The sequence below is a fragment of the Anolis sagrei genome, chromosome X (genome assembly GCF_037176765.1).
Source record: "Anolis sagrei isolate rAnoSag1 chromosome X, rAnoSag1.mat, whole genome shotgun sequence".
In the NCBI taxonomy this organism is placed as follows: domain Eukaryota; kingdom Metazoa; phylum Chordata; class Lepidosauria; order Squamata; family Dactyloidae; genus Anolis; species Anolis sagrei.
Window position 1 is genome coordinate 3,462,017 of NC_090034.1, and position 17,090 is coordinate 3,479,106.

Consider the following 17,090-nt stretch of genomic DNA (forward strand, 5'->3'; position numbering starts at 1 on the left):
TGGCAGTGCCTGGAGCAATCTTTTGTTGAGAGGTGATTAGATGTCCTTGTTTGTTTCGACGAAGATCCACCCAGAGGAAAAGTGTTCTTGCCAGACATCAAGGGAACCACTGACCGCAGAGGGAAGCTGATGAGGAAACACAACATACAAACTATCTCCAGACCCACCAAGAAAATCCAACCAATGCTCCGTTCAGCAAAGGACAAGAGGGATCCTCTCACCTCTGCAGGAGTCTACCATTGTATACCATGCAGCTGTGGACAAGTCTACATAGGGACCACCAAACGCAGCAATGCCCAGACACGCATCAAGGAATGTGGAAGGCACTGTAGACTACTTCAACCAGAGAAGTCAGCCATAGCAGAGCACCTGAGGAACCAACCTGGACACAGCAGATTATTTGAGAACACAGAAATGCTGGACCACTCTCACAACCACCATGTCAGACTACACAGAGAAGCCATTGAAATCTACAAGAAGCATGTGGACAATTTCAACAGAAAGGAGGAAACCATGAAAATGAACAAAATCTGGCTACCAGTATTAAAAAACTCTAAAATTAGAACAGCACAACAACAGAGAAGAAACAAACAAGGACATCTAATCACCTCTCAACAAAAGATTGCTGCAGGCACTGCCAGGCCATCAAATGCTCATCAAGGTGGTCAGTTGAAACATTCACACCTTGCTCCAACAGACAAGAGTTCTTTGTCCCACCCTGGTCATTCCACAGATATATAAACCCTTTTTCCTAGTTCCAAGAGACCTCACTACCTCTGAGGATGCTTGCCATAGATGCAGGCGAAACATCAGGAGAGAATGCCTCTAGAACATGGCCATATAGACTGAAAAAACTTACAACAACCCTGGATTCTTCATAGCAACTCATATTTTCCTCTCTTTTATTTTTTGTTCCTAACTAGCTGTTCAACTTCTACCCGCTCCTTGGGATTTTTCTCAAGACGCACAAGAAGTTGCTCAAAAAAGTGGAAGACATCCGCGTCATCATACGGGATTACATTAAGAAAAGCAGGGAAGAAGAAGAAGACAATGGCAAGAGCCTCAGGAGCTACACCGATGCCTTGGTCTCCAAGCAGAAAGAGGTCAGTGTTTATATGATATTTATATTTATTTATTTATCGTGTCAGGGGCAACCAGACCATTGTATTACATTTCTAACAGAAGAAAACAAAGAAACAAACAAACAAAACACAAAGTTTGCAAGTTTGGTAGTTGATTAAATGTCCTTAGACCAGTATCTGGCCACTTGGAGTGCCTCTGGTGTTGCCGCAAAGAGGTCCTCCATTGTGCATCATGTGGCACTGCTCAGGTTGCATTGCAGCAGGTGGTCAGTGGTTGGCTCTTCTCCACACTCGCATGTCGCGGACTCCACTTTGTGGCCCCATTTCTGAAGGTTGGCTCTGCATCTCGTGGTGCCAGAGCGCAGTCTGTTCAGCTCCCGCCACGTCGCCCAGTCTTCTGTGTGCCCAGGGGGTATCAACCATGGATTGATGTTCTGGGTTTGAGCCTGCCGCTTTTGGACTCTCACTTGCTGAGGTGTTCCAGCGAGTGTCTCTGGAGATCTTAGAAAACTATTTCTTGATTTAAGTCATTGACGTGCTGGCTGATACGCAGAGGTGACCCTAGGTAATTTTCAATGGTAAGCAAACAGTATTTTGGCGCACCCCCCCCCCACCACCACCAATCATTGATATGGAGCAGGAACGAGAAGCGCTAGGCGAGGCTCAAGGGCCCGCCCCCTTCGGAAAGAGGATTGCCCAGCAGTGAGGCAAGGAAGCCAAGGCTCCCCCCGGACTGCTAGGGCTATTGTGAGCTGAGGGGGCGCTCCTCAAATGGTGGTCGAGGGGCATTTACAGAGGCACCTCTGCACCCCTGGCAAAAAAAAAAGTGTACCGCAACCGCTTACTTTGCGTAATGGACGAGCCGCCCCAAACAATGGACGAGCCACCCCAAACAAGGGATGAGCCAGAGATGTCTCTGCCTTGGTCCTTTAACTATTGGCTGCTACTTCCCGGCGGATGTCAGGTGGTGCAATACCGGCTAAGCAGTGTAATTTCTCCAGTGGTGTGGGGCGCAGGCACCCTGTGATAATGCGGCATGCCTCATTAAGAGCCACATCCACTGTTTTAGTGTGGTGAGATGTGTTCCACACTGGGCATGCGTACTCAGCAGCAGAGTAGCATAGCGCAAGGGCAGATGTCTTCACTGTGTCTGGTTGTGATCCCCAGGTTGTGCCAGTCAGCTTTCGTATGATATTGTTTCTAGCGCCCACTTTTTGCTTGATATTCAGGCAGTGCTTCTTGTAGGTCAGAGCACAGTCCAGAATGACTCCTAGGTATGTGGGTGTGCTGCAATGCTCGCTCCAGTGGGATTCCTTCCCAGGTAATCCTTAGAGCTCGGGATGCTTGTCTGCTCTTGAGATGAAAAGCACATGTCTGTGTTTTAATGGGTTAGGGATCATCTGATTTTCCCTGTAATAGGCAGTAAGAGCACCTAGTGCTACGGAGAGCTTCTGTTCAACCATCTCAAAGCTCCCTGCTTGAGCGGTTATGGCACAGTCGTCAGCATAGATGAAGCTCTCTGTCCCTTCTAGCAGTGGCTGGTCATTTGTGTCGCTGTTGACCATGGATGGAGCAAGCACGCTCCCCTGAGGCAGGCCGTTCTTCTGTTTCCGCCATCTGCTTCTCTGGCCCTGGAACTCAACAAAAAAGCTCCTGTTTTGTAGCAGGTTTCCTATGAGGCGGGTGAGGTGGTCGTCCTTTGTGATATTATACATTTTTCTCAGGAGGAGGCGGTGGTTCACAGTATCATAAGCCGCTGACAGTTCTATGAAGACAGCTCCTGTGATCTGCTGCCTTTCAAAGCCATCTTCTATGTGTAGAGGAGAGTCTACTGAACAAGCCAGGACCTGCTGCATTTGTTGCTTAAGTCCCATTGACCGACCATCTGCACAGGGTTCCACACTTTGCACTTTAACAACACAACCGTTCAATACTAAGGCTTCCCGCCAAATTGGAACTGTAGAGGAGAGTCTACTGAACAAGCCAGTGCCTGCCACATACCAGTACTGCCATCTGTTGAGGAGTTACGAAAGTGGAGGCAGTACTTTTTCTGCTAAGTCTTCCTGCCAAAATGGAACTGTACAGGAGAGTCTACTGAACAAACCAGTACCTGCCACATTCGTTGTTTAAGTCATATTGACCCACCGTCTGCGCAGGGTTCGATACCTTGCACTTTAACAACACAACCATTCAATGCTAAGCCTTCCTGCCAAAATGGAACTGTAGAGGAGAGTCTATTGAACAAGCCAGTGCCTGCCGCGTTCGTTGCTTAAGTCGCACTGACTGACCATCTACACAGGGTTCCATACTTTGCACTTTAACAACACATCCATTCAATGCTAAGGCTTCCCACAAAAATGGAACTGTAGAGGAGAGTCTACTGAACAAGCCAGTACCTGCTGCATTCATTGCTTAAGTCACATTGACTGACCGTCTGTGCAGGGTTCCACACTTTGCACTTTAACAACACAACCATTCAATGCTAAGGCTTCCCGCCCAAATGGAACTGTGGAGGAGAGGCTACTGAACAAGCCAGTACCTGCCGCATTCGTTGCTTAAGTCACATTGAGCCATCAAGAGAGATGGAGACGAGCCTCTTGGCTGGCATGCTCTTTTGGGTGTCAAAGCCTGGAAGATCCCAACCCAAGGCACGGCCAAGGCAAACACGAGGCAAGGTTTTCCCATTCTTTCGCCACCTCATTTGCACAGACATCCCAGTGGAGATGGGTTGCAGATAACGCTCCAGACAGAGAGGGAAAAGGAGGTGTTCGTACTATTAAGCAAGGGAACGCTCTTATCTCCAATCAGCGGCTGATCCAAGATAAGAGCTCTTCCTTGCCCGGGCTCATTGTTCATAAGCCATATCCAGTCTGGAAATTCGTAGTTCTTCATGCCAGCTTTCCAAAAGTTATCTAACATTAGGGACATCTCCGTGGTTGCACAACAATGGGAACTCCAAAGTTGATCCAGATATCAATAGGAGCCTCCTCCTTCCATTGGTTCTGTCCCTTAAGGAGCAGACGAGGAACTTTGGACCTTAAAACAAGGTCTTCTGGACTCTTGAAATTAGAATCATAGAACCCTAGAACCCTAGAGTTGGAAGAGACCTCATGGGCCATCATCCAGTCCAATAGTATTCTGCCAAGAAGCAGGAAAATTGCATTCAAAGCACCCCTGACAGATGGCCATCCAGGCTCTCCTTCAAAGCCTCCAAAGAAGGAGCCTCCACCACACTCTGGGGCAGGGAGTTCCATTGCTGAACGGCTCTCACAGTCAGGAAGTTCTTCCCATTGTTCAGATGGAATCTCACATAGAATCCTAGAGTTCAGAGAGACCTGGTGGACCATCCAGTCCAACCCCATTCTGCCAAGAAGCAGGAAAATTGCATTCAAATCACCCCTGACAGATGGCCATCCAGCCTCTGCTTCAAAGCCTCTGAAGAAGGAGCCTCCACCACACTCAGGGGCAGAGAGTTCCACTGCTGAACAGTTCTAACATAGAATCCTAGAGTTCAAAGAGACCTGGTGGGCAATCACCCAGTCCAACCCCATTCTGCCAAGAAGCAGGAAAATTGCATTCAAAGCACCCCTGACAGATGGCCATCCAGGCTCTGCTTCAAAGCCTCCAAAGAAGGAGCCTCCACCACAGTCCGGGGTAGAGAGTTCCACTGCTGAACAGCTCTCACATAGAATCCTAGAGTTGGAAGAGACCTCCTGGGCCATCATCCAACCCCATTCTGCCAAGAAGCAGGAAAATTGCATTCAAAGCACCTCCGACAGATGGCCATCCGGGCTCTCCTTCAAAGCCTCCAAAGAAGGAGCCTCCACCACAATCTGGGGCAGAGAGTTCCATTGCTGAACAGTTCTAACATAGAACCCTAGCGTATGAAGAGACCTTGTGGGCCATCCAGTCCAACCCCATTCTGCCAAGAAGCAGGAAAATTGCATTCAAAGCACCCCTGACAGATGGCCATCCAGGCTCTGCTTCAAAGCCTCCAAGGAAGGAGCCTCCACCACAATCCGGGACAGAGAGTTCCACTGCTGAACAGCTCTCACATAGAATCCTAGAGTATGAAGAGACCTGGTGGGCCATCCAGTCCAACCCCATTCTGCCAAGAAGCAGGAAAATGACATTCAAAGCACCCCCGACAAATGGCCATCCAGCCTCTGTTTAAAAGCTTCCAAAGAAGGAGCCTCCACCACACTCTGGGGCAGAGAGTTCCACTGCTGAACGGCTCTCACAGTCAGGAAGTTCTTCCTCATGTTCAGATGGAATCTCCTCTCTTGTAGTTTGAAGCCATTGTTCCCTTGCGTCCTAGTCTCCATGGAAGGAGTAAACAAGCTTGCTCCCTCCTCCTCCCTGTGGCTTCCTCTCACATATTTATACATGGCTATCATCTCTCCTCTCTGTCTTCTCCTCAGCTGTTGCAAGAAAATTGCACAGACGGACTACAAACAGAGGCACAACTCTATGGCCCAAATGATTCACTGGAACGTATGTCACAAGGACCACTGCCAAGAGTCAAGAACTGGTAAAGGGATCATAAACTTGCAAAGGGAGAGGAAAATGAGCACACCAATATAGTGGGACTTTTGAATCCAGACTGACCAAGTTTTGGAACACAATGCACCAGACATCATGATGGTGGAAAAGAAAAAAAAGTTTGGATGATTGATGTCGCCATTCCAGGTGACATTTGCATTGAGGAAAAACAAGAGGAAAAACTCAGCCGTGATCAGGACCTCAAAATCGAATTGCAAAGGCTTTGGCATAAACCAGTACAGATGGTCCCAGTGGGAATTGGTGCACTGGGTGCCGAGCCAAAAGATCTCAGCCGGCATTTGGAAACAATACACATCGGCAAACTCGCAATGGCAAAAGGCCACCTGATTTGGATCTGCACACATCATTCGAAAATACATCACACAGTCCTAGGCGCATGGGAAGTGTTCGACTTGTGATTTTGTGAAACGAAATCCAGCATATAGATCTCGTTTGCTGTGACATACAGTGATTTTGTGTCAGTGAAATAAATAACTTTGTTATTATTGTTGTTATTTAGTTGTTGTAGGTTTTTTCGTACTATACGGCCATGGTCTAGAGGCATTCTCTCCTGACGTTTTGCCTGCATCTATAGCAGGCATCCTCAGAGGTAATGAGGTCTGTTGGAACTAGGAAAAATATCTGTGGATACATATCTGTGTTTATATATCTGTGGAATGACCAGGGTGGGGCAAAGGACTCTTGTCTGCTGGAGCTAGGTGTGAATGTTTCAACTGATCACCTTGATTAGCATTTGATTGCCTGGCAGTGCCTGGAGCAAACTTTTGTTGAGAGGTGTTAGATGTCCTTGTTGGCTTCCTCTCTGTTGTTGTGCTGTTGTAATTTTAGAGTTTTTTAATACTGGTAGCCAGATTTTGTTCATTTTCATGGTTTCTTCCTTTCTGTTGAAATTGGATCTAATCTCCTCTCAACAAAAGTTTGCTCCAGGCACTGTCAAGCTATTATATGCTAATCAAGGTGGTCAGTTGAAACATTCACACCTAGCTCCAGCAGACAAGAGTCCTTTGTCCCACCCTAGTCATTCCACAGATATATAAATCCTTTTTCCTACTTCCAACAGACCTCACTACCTCTGAGGATGCTTGCCATAGATGCAGGCGAAACGTCAGGAGAGAATGCCTCTAGAACATGGCCATATAGTCCAAAAAACCCTACAACAACCCAGTGATTCTGGCCATGAAAGCCTTCGACAATTATTGTTATTGTTACTATTATATTATTAAGTTGTTGTTGTTATCATCATCATCATCATCATCATCACACCATGACCACAGAAACCATATCCTTGATTTCACTTCCCAACCCGGTGGCGCAGTGGATTAAAGCACTGAGCTGCTGAGCTTGTTGATCGAAAGGTCGCAGGTTCGATTCCGGGGAGCGGCGTGAGCTTCCACTGTCAGCCCTAGCTTCTGCCAACCTAGCAGTTCGAAAACATGCAAATGTGAGTAGATCAATAGGTACCGCTCCAACGGGAAGGTAACGGCGCTCCATGCAGTCATGCCGGCCACATGACCTTGGAGGTGTCTACGGACAACGCTGGCTCTTCGTCTTAGAAATGGAGATGAGCACCACACCCCAGAGTCAGACATGACTGGACTTAATGTCAGGGGACTACCTTTACCTTTTATGGTATGTTAGGACCAGTAGTTAGATAATTTAATGGCCTCCAGTTGTATCTGTGGGATCAGGTAACTGGGAACATATTCCCTATAGATATGAGGTGTGCTTTGCTGTCATTGTGATAATTATACCTGTATTGAAGTTTTCGTTTAGCTTTTAATTGGTATCATTTTAAGTATGGGTTGTTGTAGGTTTTTTGGGCCATATGGCTATATTCTAGGGCAGTGTTTCTCAACCTGGGGGTCGGGACCCCTGTGGGGGTCACGAGGGGTTGTCAGAGGGGTCGCCAAAGACCATCAGAAAACATAGTATTTTCTGTTGGTCATGGGGGTTCTGTGTGGAAAGTTTGGTCCAATTCTATCGTTGGTGGGGTTCAGAATGCTATTTCATTGTGGGTGAACTATACATCCCAACAACTACAACTCCCAAATGGCAAGGTCTATTTTCTCCAAACTCTACCAGTGTTCACATTTGGGCATATTGAGTATTTGTGCCAAGTCTGATCCATATCCATCATTGCTTGAGTCCACAGTGTTCTCTGGATGTAGGTGAACTACAACTCCAAAAACTCAAGGTCAATGTCCTCCAGAACTTCCCAGTATTTTCTCTTGTCATGGGAATTCTGTGTGCCATGTTTGATTCAATTCCATCATTGATGGAGTTCAGAAGGCTCTTTGATTTAAGGTGAACTATAAATCCCACCAACTTCAGCATTACCAAATGACAAAATCGATCACCCCCAATCCCACCAGTATTCGAATTTTGGGCGTATCAGGTATTTGTGCTAAATTTGGTCCAGTGAATGAAAATACATCCTGCATGTTTACATTATGACTCTTAACAGTAGCAAAATGACAGTTATGAAGTAGCAACAAAAATAACGTTATGGTTGGGGGTCACCACAACATGAGGACGTGTACTAAGGGGTCGCGGCATTAGGAAGGTTGAGAACCACTGTTCTAGGGCTATATGGCCATGTTCATTTTAAGGATGTTGTTGGAAGATTGGTGAGACGTGAATTATGATGATAATGATTTCTGCCATGCTTCCTACTTCAGGAAATGGGCAAGAAGGACAACCTCTTTCATGAGGACAACGTGGTAGCATCCATCCTCGATCTTGTCATGGCTGGAACAGAGACGGCAGCGACTACAATGCAATGGGTGGTTCTCCTGATGATGAAGTACCCAAAGATTCAAAGTGAGCTTTCTCCTTTTACCTTGATGACTCATTTTACCTTTGAAGAGAACTAGGTAGAAGTTGGATCAAGTTCTAGACCAGTGTTTCTCAACCTGGGGGTCGGGACCCCTTGGGGGGGTTGCGAGGGGTTGCCAGAGGGGTCACCAAAGACCATTAGAAAACACAGTATTTTCTGCTGGTCATGGGGGTTCTGTGTGGGAAGTTTGGTCCAATTCTATCATTGGTGGAGTACAGAATGCTCTTTGATTGTAGGTGAATTATAAATCCCAGCAACTACAGCTCTGAAATGTCAAGGTCTATTTTCCCTAAATTCCACCAGTGTGAACATTTGGGCATATTGAGTATTTGTTTGTTCTGTAGTATTTGTTCTGGACTAGGTTTGGTCCAGAGCTATCATTGTTGAAGTCCATAGTGATCTCTAGAATTAGGTGAACTATAACTCCAAAACTCAATGTCAATGCCCATCAAACCCTTCCAGTGTTTTCTGATGGTCATGGGAGTTCTGTGTGCCAAGTTTGGTTCAATTCCATTGTTGCTGGAGTTCAGAAGGCTCTTTGATTGTAGGTGAACTATAAATCCCAGCAACTACAGCTCTGAAATGTCAAGGTCTATTTTCCCTAAATTCCACCAGTGTGAACATTTGGGCATATTGAGTATTTGTTTGTTCTGTAGTATTTGTTCTGGACTAGGTTTGGTCCAGAGCTATCATTGTTGAAGTCCATAGTGATCTCTAGACTTAGGTGAACTATAACTCCAAAACTCAATGTCAATGCCCATCAAACCCTTCTAGTGTTTTCTGTTGGTCATGGGAGTTCTGTGTGCCAAGTTTGGTTCAATTCCATTGTTGGTGGAGTTCAGAATGCTCTTTGATTGTAGATGAACTATAAATCCTTGCAACTACAACTCTCAAATTACAAAATCAATCCACACCCAACCCCACCAGTATTCAAATTTGGGTGTATTGGGTATTTTTTGTGCCAAATTTCATCCAGTGAATGAAAGTACATCCTGCATATCAGATATTTACATTATGATTCATAAGAGTAGTAACATTACAGTTATGAAGTAGCAACGAAAATAATGTTATGGTTGGGGGTCACCACAACATGAAGCACTGTATTAAGGGGTCGCGGCATTAGGAAGGTTGAGAAACACTGGTCTAGTGATACTTTGCTTTGGTTAGACCACATCTGGAATATTGTGTCCAATTCTGGGCACCACAATTCAAGAGAGATATTGACAAGCTGGAATGTGTCCAGAAGAGGGCGACTAAAATGATCAAGGGTCTGGAGAACAAGCCCTATGAGGAGCGGCTTAAGGGGCTGGGCATGTTTAGCCTGAAGAAGAGAAGGCTGAGAGGAGACATGATAGCCATGTATAAATATGTGAGAGGAAGCCACAGGGAGGAGGGAGCAAGCTTGTTTTCTGCTTCCTTGGAGACTAGGACGTAATGGAACAATGGCTTCAAACTACAAGAGAGGAGATTCCATCTGAACATTAGGAAGAACTTCCTGACTGTGAGAGCCGTTCAGCAGTGGAACTCTCTGCCCCGGAGTGTGGTGGAGGCTCCTTCTTTGGAAGCTTTGAAGCAGAGTCTGGATGGCCATCTGTCAGGGGTGATTTGAATGCAATATTCCTGCTTCTTGGCAGGGGGTTGGACTGGATGGCCCATGAGGTCTCTTCCAACTCTTTGATTCTATGATTCTATGATTCTATGATACTTCTCTGAGTGAATTAATGCAGCCTCTGAGTGATTAGTTGCAGAGCAGCAGGCATTTCTCCTTCTCAGTTGTTTACAGCCTTTCTGTGAATTGGACCGTAAATTCAAACTTTCAAAGAGCTGTCCAGAGTGCTGAAACTAGTGTTAGGACAGAGTTCAGTACCATGGAAAGCTCCCTTAAAAGGAGAGTTATACACTGATGTGAATTTTCATGTTAGGAAATTGTTTTGAAGTTAAAGTTTTAAATTTGTGGGTTGCCTTATGGGGTCCTTTATGATCTAATAAGCAACTCAGAAAGGATTTCATAAATCAATCAAAACAGGCAAAGTGATCTTGAAGTAGAATGGCTCCACTGGATAATCTTTTCTTCCTTATTTATTTATTATTACTAGCTGTCCCCTGCTATGCGTTGCTGTGGCCTAATCTGTATATATGTGTTTTGTGTGTATGTATATATGTGTTTATATGTGTGTATATATTTGTGTATCTGTGTATATATGTGTGTTTGCGTCTATCTATCTATCTGTCTATCTATTTTGTTGTTGTTCATTCGTTCAGTCATCTCCGACTCTTCGTGACCTCCTGGACCAGCCCACGCCAGAGCTCCCTGTTGGCCGTCCCCACCCCCAGCTCCTTCAAGGTCAGTCCAGTCACTTCAAGGATGCCATCCCTCCATCTTATTATTTATTTATTTATTATTTGCACTTGTTAACCGCCACTCTCAAGCCCGAAGGCGACTCGTGGCGGTGTACAGAACATAGAACACAAAGGACAACAGGTTACAATAAATCAGGACCACAACACACATCTTACTAATACACAGCTACTTAACTAAAAATCCGCTTCGTCTTGTTTAGGGTCATAATCAATCTCGTAGTCATGGTCCATTCCGGTGGTCATTCCAAAAACATAGCACTTAGTTGAAGGCCTTCTCAAAGAGCCAGGTTTTCAGGCCCTTGCGGAAGGCCATGAGGGAAGGCGCCTGTCTGATTTCAGCAGGGAGGGAGTTCCACAGCCGGGGGGCCACCACCGAGAAGGCCCGCTCTCTTGTCCCCGCCAGGCGTGCCTGTGAGGCAGGCGGGACCGAGAGAAGGGCCTCCCCGGATGATCTTAAGGTCCTCGTGGGCTCGTAGGCCGAGATGCGGTTCTCAAGGTATTTTGGGCCGGAACCGTTTAGGGCTTTGTAGGATAACACCAGCACCTTAAATTGGGCCCGGTAGCTAATCGGCAGCCAGTGGAGCTGGGACAGCAAGGGCGTTGTGTGCTCCCTGCGTCCCGCTCCGGTTAACAACATGGCTGCCGCACGCTGGACTAGCTGGAGCTTCCGGGCCGTCTTCAAGGGCAGCCCCACGTAGAGAGCGTTGCAGTAGTCGAGGCGGGATGTGACCAAAGCGTGTACCACCGTGGCCAAGTCAGACTTCCCAAGGTACGGGCGCAGCTGGCGCACGAGCCGAAGCTGTGCAAATGCTCCCCTGGTCACCGCCGAAACCTGGGGGTCCAGGCTCAGTGATGAGTCCAGGGTCACACCCAAGCTGCGAACCTGTGCCTTCAAGGGGAGTGCGACCCCGTCCAGCACAGGCTGTAACCCTATACCCTGTTCGGCCTTGCGACTGACCAGGAGTACCTCTGTCTTGTCTGGATTTAATTTCAGTTTGTTCGCCCTCATCCAGACCGTCACAGCGGCCAGGCACCGGTTCAGGACTTCGACAGCCTCCTTAGTAGCAGGTGGAAAGGAGTGACAGAGTTGGACGTCATCTGCGTACAGATGACACCGCACCCCGAAACTCCGGATGATCTCACCCAGCGGCTTCATGTAGATGTTAAACAGCATGGGGGACAGTATGGAGCCCTGAGGAACACCACAGGTCAACGGCTGTGGTGTTGAACAGGAGTCCCCCAATAACACCTTCTGGGTACGACCCTCCAGAAATGACTGGAGCCACCGCAAAGCGGTGCCTCCAAGGCCCATCTCTGCAAGGCGTCCCAGAAGAATACCGTGGTCGACGGTATCGAAGGCCGCTGAGAGGTCCAGGAGCACCAACAGGGACACACTCCCCCTGTCTAGCTCCCGGCGGAGATCATCCACTAAGGCGACCAAGACCGTCTCGGTACCATGTCCCGGTCTGAAGCCAGACTGTGCCGGATCCAGATAATCCGTGTCTCTCAAGAATACCTGGAGTTGTGAGGCCACCACGCTTTCCATGACTTTGCCCAAGAAGGGAAGATTGGAAACAGGCCGAAAGTTGTCAAATTTGGTGGGGGTCCAGTGATGGTTTCTTCAACAGCGGCTTTATAATAGCCTGTTTTAGGCTCGCTGGAATCGTGCCTTCCCGAAGGGAGGCATTAACCACCACCGTTACCCACTCAGCCAATCCCCCTCTGGCCTCTTTCAGAAGCCAGGATGGGCAGGGGTCTAGGATGGACGTGGTAGGCCTCATTCCTCCAAGTATCTTGTCCACATCCTCGGGTTTCACAAACTGAAAAGAATCCATCAAAATAGGACAAGCAGGTGCTTGTGTCACATCCACCGAGACTGCATTTAATGTGGCGTCCAGCCCAGAACGGATCAAAGCGACTTTGTCTGCGAAGAACCGAGCAAATGCTTCACAGCGCGTGGCCGAGTTGTCCTTGGTCGGCCCCTCTTCCTTTTGCCTTCCACTTTCCCCAGCATCATTCCCTTCTCTAGGCTTTGCTGTCTCCTCATGATGTGGCCAAAGGACTTCCGCTTTCCCTCTAGTCTCCTTCCCTCCAGTGAGCAGTTGGGCTTTCTTTCCTGGAGGATGGACTGGTTGGACCTTCTCGCAGTCCAAGGCACTCTCAGAACTTTCCTCCAACACCACAGCTCAAAAGCATCTCTCTTCCTTGGCTCAGCCTTCCCGAAGGTCCAGCTCTCACATCCGTAGGTAACTCCAGGGAAGACCATGGCTTGGACTAGGCAATGGATCTGTGTTGCCAGTCTGATGTCTCTACTCTTGACTATTTTATCGAGATTGGACATCTATCTATCTATATCTGTCTATCTATCTGGGTGTGTATATGTGTGTGCTTATGTGTGTGTGTAGATGTGTATACATGTGTATATATTTGTGTGTTTATATGTGTATATGTATATTGCGTATATGTGTGTGCTTGTTTATATGCATATTTGTGTTTATATATGTGTATATGAATGCGTGCATGTGTATATTTGTGTGTGCATGTGTATATGTATATATGTGTGTATGTAGATGTATGTGTGTGTGTGTATATTTGTGTGTACTTCGGTATATGTATATACGCATGTGTATGTATGTGTGCATGTGTATATGTATATGAGTGTGTGTGTGTATATGTATGTGTACATGTGTATATTTGTGTGTGCATGTGTATATGTATATGTGTGTATATGTGTGTGTATTGTGTGTGCTTCGGTATATATATAGACGCATGTGTATGTATGTGTGCATGTGTATATGTATATGAGTGAGTGTGTGTGTGTATATATATAATGTATTTTTGGGGGGTTTTGAGTCCATTTTTTGTATTTTTAGGGGTGATGAACACTCATTGGACTGTTAGGTGTATTGTGTCAAAATTTCATGTCAATTTGTCCAGTGGTTTCTGAGTTATGTTAATCCCACAAATGAACACTACATTTTTATTTATATAGATTATTATTATTATTATTATTATTATTATTATTTACTGTATTTGTATACCGCCCTTCGCAGCCTTTCGGGCGACTCAGGGCAGTTTAGAGAGGCAACAATTCGATGTCCAAGAACATCATTAAAAACATTAAACATGATATAAAACCAGAACAAGAGTAATAAAAACATAATCACTTATATCTCTACCCAAAGTCAGCTTTCTCCCAAGATTGTCTCTGTAGCAATTGGCAAACACCACAAGAGGAGTCCAGAGTCAGTCCGGGATCAAATCACCAGTCAATCAGGAAAACAAGGGATAAGCAGTAGGGCAAACCCTGAGTACATTCCAAAGTTCCAAACCAATATATCCTAATAAACACATAACAAGGTATAATCTGAAATTCAATGCCAAAATCCTAGATACAGTTACACAAGGTCCAAGGAATCGCACAAGGTCTTGACGTCACAGCATCAACAAAGACGTTGCTGCCAGCAACTGGCTGCCCCAAACACCAGCTATTTATGCTGGTTTTGCAGCTGTTCCCAATTGTTGGCCCTCTTTTCTGCCAAATGGATGGACCTGAGACCTTGTATTCCTTCTCTCTGCAGCTGCAACTGAGCTGGAACACTTAATCATAGAATCATAGAATCAAAGAGTTGGAAGAGACCTCATGGGCCATCCAGTCCAACCCCATTCTGCCAAGAAGCAAGAACATTGCATTCAAATCAACCCTGACAGATGGCCATCCAGCCTCTGCTTAAAAGCTTCCAAAGAAGGAGCCTCCACCACACTCCAGGGCAGAGAGTTTCACTGCTGAACGGCTCTCAAAGTCAGGAAGTTATAGAATCATAGAATCAAAGAGTTGGAAGAGACCTCCTGGGCCATCCAGTCCAACCCCATTCTGCCAAGAAGCAGGAATATTGCATTCAAATCACCCCTGACAGATGGCCATCCAGCCTCTGTTTAAAAGCTTCCAAAGAAGGAGCCTCCACCACACTCCGGGGCAGAGAGTTCCACTGATGAACGGCTCTCACAGTCAGGAAGTTCTTCCTCATGTTCAGATGGAATCTCCTCTCTTGTAGTTTGAAGCCATTGTTTTGCGTCCTAGTCTCCAAGGAAGCAGAAAACAAGCTTGCTCCCTCCTCCTCCCTGTGGCTTCCTCTCACATACTTATACATGGCCTTCGTCATATCTCCTCTCAGCCTTCTCTTCTTCAGGCTAAACATGCCCAGCTCCTTAAGCCGCTCCTCATAGGGCTTGTTCTCCAGACCCTTGATTATTTTAGTCGCTCTCCTCTGGACGCATTCCAGCTTGTCAATATCTCTCTTGAATTGTGGTGCCCAGAATAGGACACAATATTCCAGGTAAAGTGGTCTAACCAAAGCAGAATAGAGGGGTAGCATTACTTCCTTAGATCTAGACACTATGCTCCTATTGATGCAGGCCAAAATCCCATTGGCTTTTTTTGCCGCCACATCACATTGTTGGCTCATGTTTGACTTGTTGTCCACAAGGACTCCAAGATCTTTGGGGAGCAGGACTTCCCTGGATCTAGACACTAGGCTCCTCTTGATGCAGGCCAAAATCCCATTGGCTTTTTTTGCCGCCACATCACATTGTTGGCTCATGTTTAACTTCCTGTCCACGAGGACTCCAAGATCTATTTCACACGTCCTGCTCTCGAGCCAGGCATTGTCTCCCATTCTGTATCTTTGCATTTCGTTTTTCCTGCCTAAGTGGAGTCTCTTGCATTTGTCACTGTTGAACTTCATTTTGTTAGTTTTGGCCATTCATCTCTCTAATCTGTTAAGATGGTTTTGAATCCTGCTCCTGTCCTCTGGAGTCTTGGCTCTCCCTCCCCATTTGGTCCCGTCTGCAAACTTGATGATCCTGCCTTCTAGCCCTTCGTCTAAGTCATTAATAAAGATTTTGAACAGGACTGGGCCCAGGAACTTAACCCTCTTCCTCATCCTCGCTGTCAGAACTGACCACAACAGAGTCTGGTAGCTGTAGTCCTAAAGCAACCCCCTCCTAACTCTTCCTTGCTCTGTGTTTTGTTTCAGAGAAGGTTCAAGAGGAGATCAGGCAAACTGTGAAACCAGGCGGCTGGGTCACATACGAGGATCAGAAGCGCCTGCCATACACCAACGCCGTGATCCACGAAGTGCAGAGGTTTATCACTCTCCTGCCTCACATCCCACGCGCGACCTCAGTCGACACACATTTCAGGGGCTACTTTCTTCCAAAGGTACTTCCTTCCAAAAAGAATTGAACTCAAGATTATTGTCGAAGGCTTTCATGGCTGGAATCACTAGGTTCTTGTGGGTTTTTTCGGGCTATAGGGCCATGTTCTAGAGGCATTTCTCCTGACGTTTCGCCTGCATCTATGGCAAGCATCCTCAGAGGTAGTGAGGTCTGTTGGAATTAGGACAATGGGTTTATATATCTGTGGAATGGCTGGGGTGGGGCAAAGAGCTCTTCTCTGCTGGAGCTAGGTGTGAATGTTTCAACTGACCACCTTCATTAGCATTTGAAGGCCTGGCTGAGCCTGGGAAAATCTTTTGTTGAGAGGTGCATGTATACGGTAGACTCCTGCAGAAGTGAGAGGATCCCTCTTGTCCTTTGCTGAACGTAGCATTGGTTGGATTTTCTTGGTGGGTTTGTAGATTGTTTGTATGTTGTGTTTCCTCATCAGCTTCCCTCTGCGATCAGTGGTTCCCTTGATGTATGGCAGGAACACTTTTCCTCTGGGTGAGTCTCTGTCTTGACTATTTATTAAAAAACTCTAAAATTACAACAGCAAAACAGCAGAGAGGAAACAACCAGGCACATCTTAACACCTCTCAACAAAAGATTTTCCCAGGCTCAGGCAGGCCTTCAAATGCTAATGAAGGTGATCAGTTGAAACATTCACACCTGGCTCCAGCAGACAAGAGCTCTTTGTCCCACCCCAGCCATTCCACAGATATATAAACCCATTGGCCTAATTCCAACAGACCTCACTACCTCTGAGGATGCTTGCCATAGATGCAGGCGAAACGTCAGGAGAAAATGCCTCTAGAACATGGCCCTATAGCCTGAAAAAACCCACAAGAACCTGGAACTCAAGATTCCTCTTGTCGAAAGTTACAACTATTTTGAGGTTGGGAAACTACTGCTTAGGGCAACTCTTTGAATCCCGCAGCCTTCATAGTTGAGAAAGAAGGAACTTTTCCAGGCTCAGGTTATAGGGCATGCCAGCCTTCCCCAAATAGATGCCCCGCTCCATGCCCTGA

The 17,090-nt window shown here is 46.6% G+C and overlaps 1 protein-coding gene across 1 annotated transcript in view; it reads left to right on the top strand.

The window, feature by feature from the left end:
* The window catches only part of LOC132780021 (cytochrome P450 2W1-like), a 45,482-nt gene that overhangs the window by 18,713 nt on the left and 9,679 nt on the right, over window positions 1–17,090 (top strand). The window contains exons 5-7 of the mRNA XM_067460958.1: window positions 924–1,103; window positions 8,324–8,465; window positions 15,879–16,063. Of these exons, the coding sequence (XP_067317059.1) occupies window positions 924–1,103; window positions 8,324–8,465; window positions 15,879–16,063 (507 nt within the window). The remainder of the gene's footprint in view (window positions 1–923; window positions 1,104–8,323; window positions 8,466–15,878; window positions 16,064–17,090) is intronic.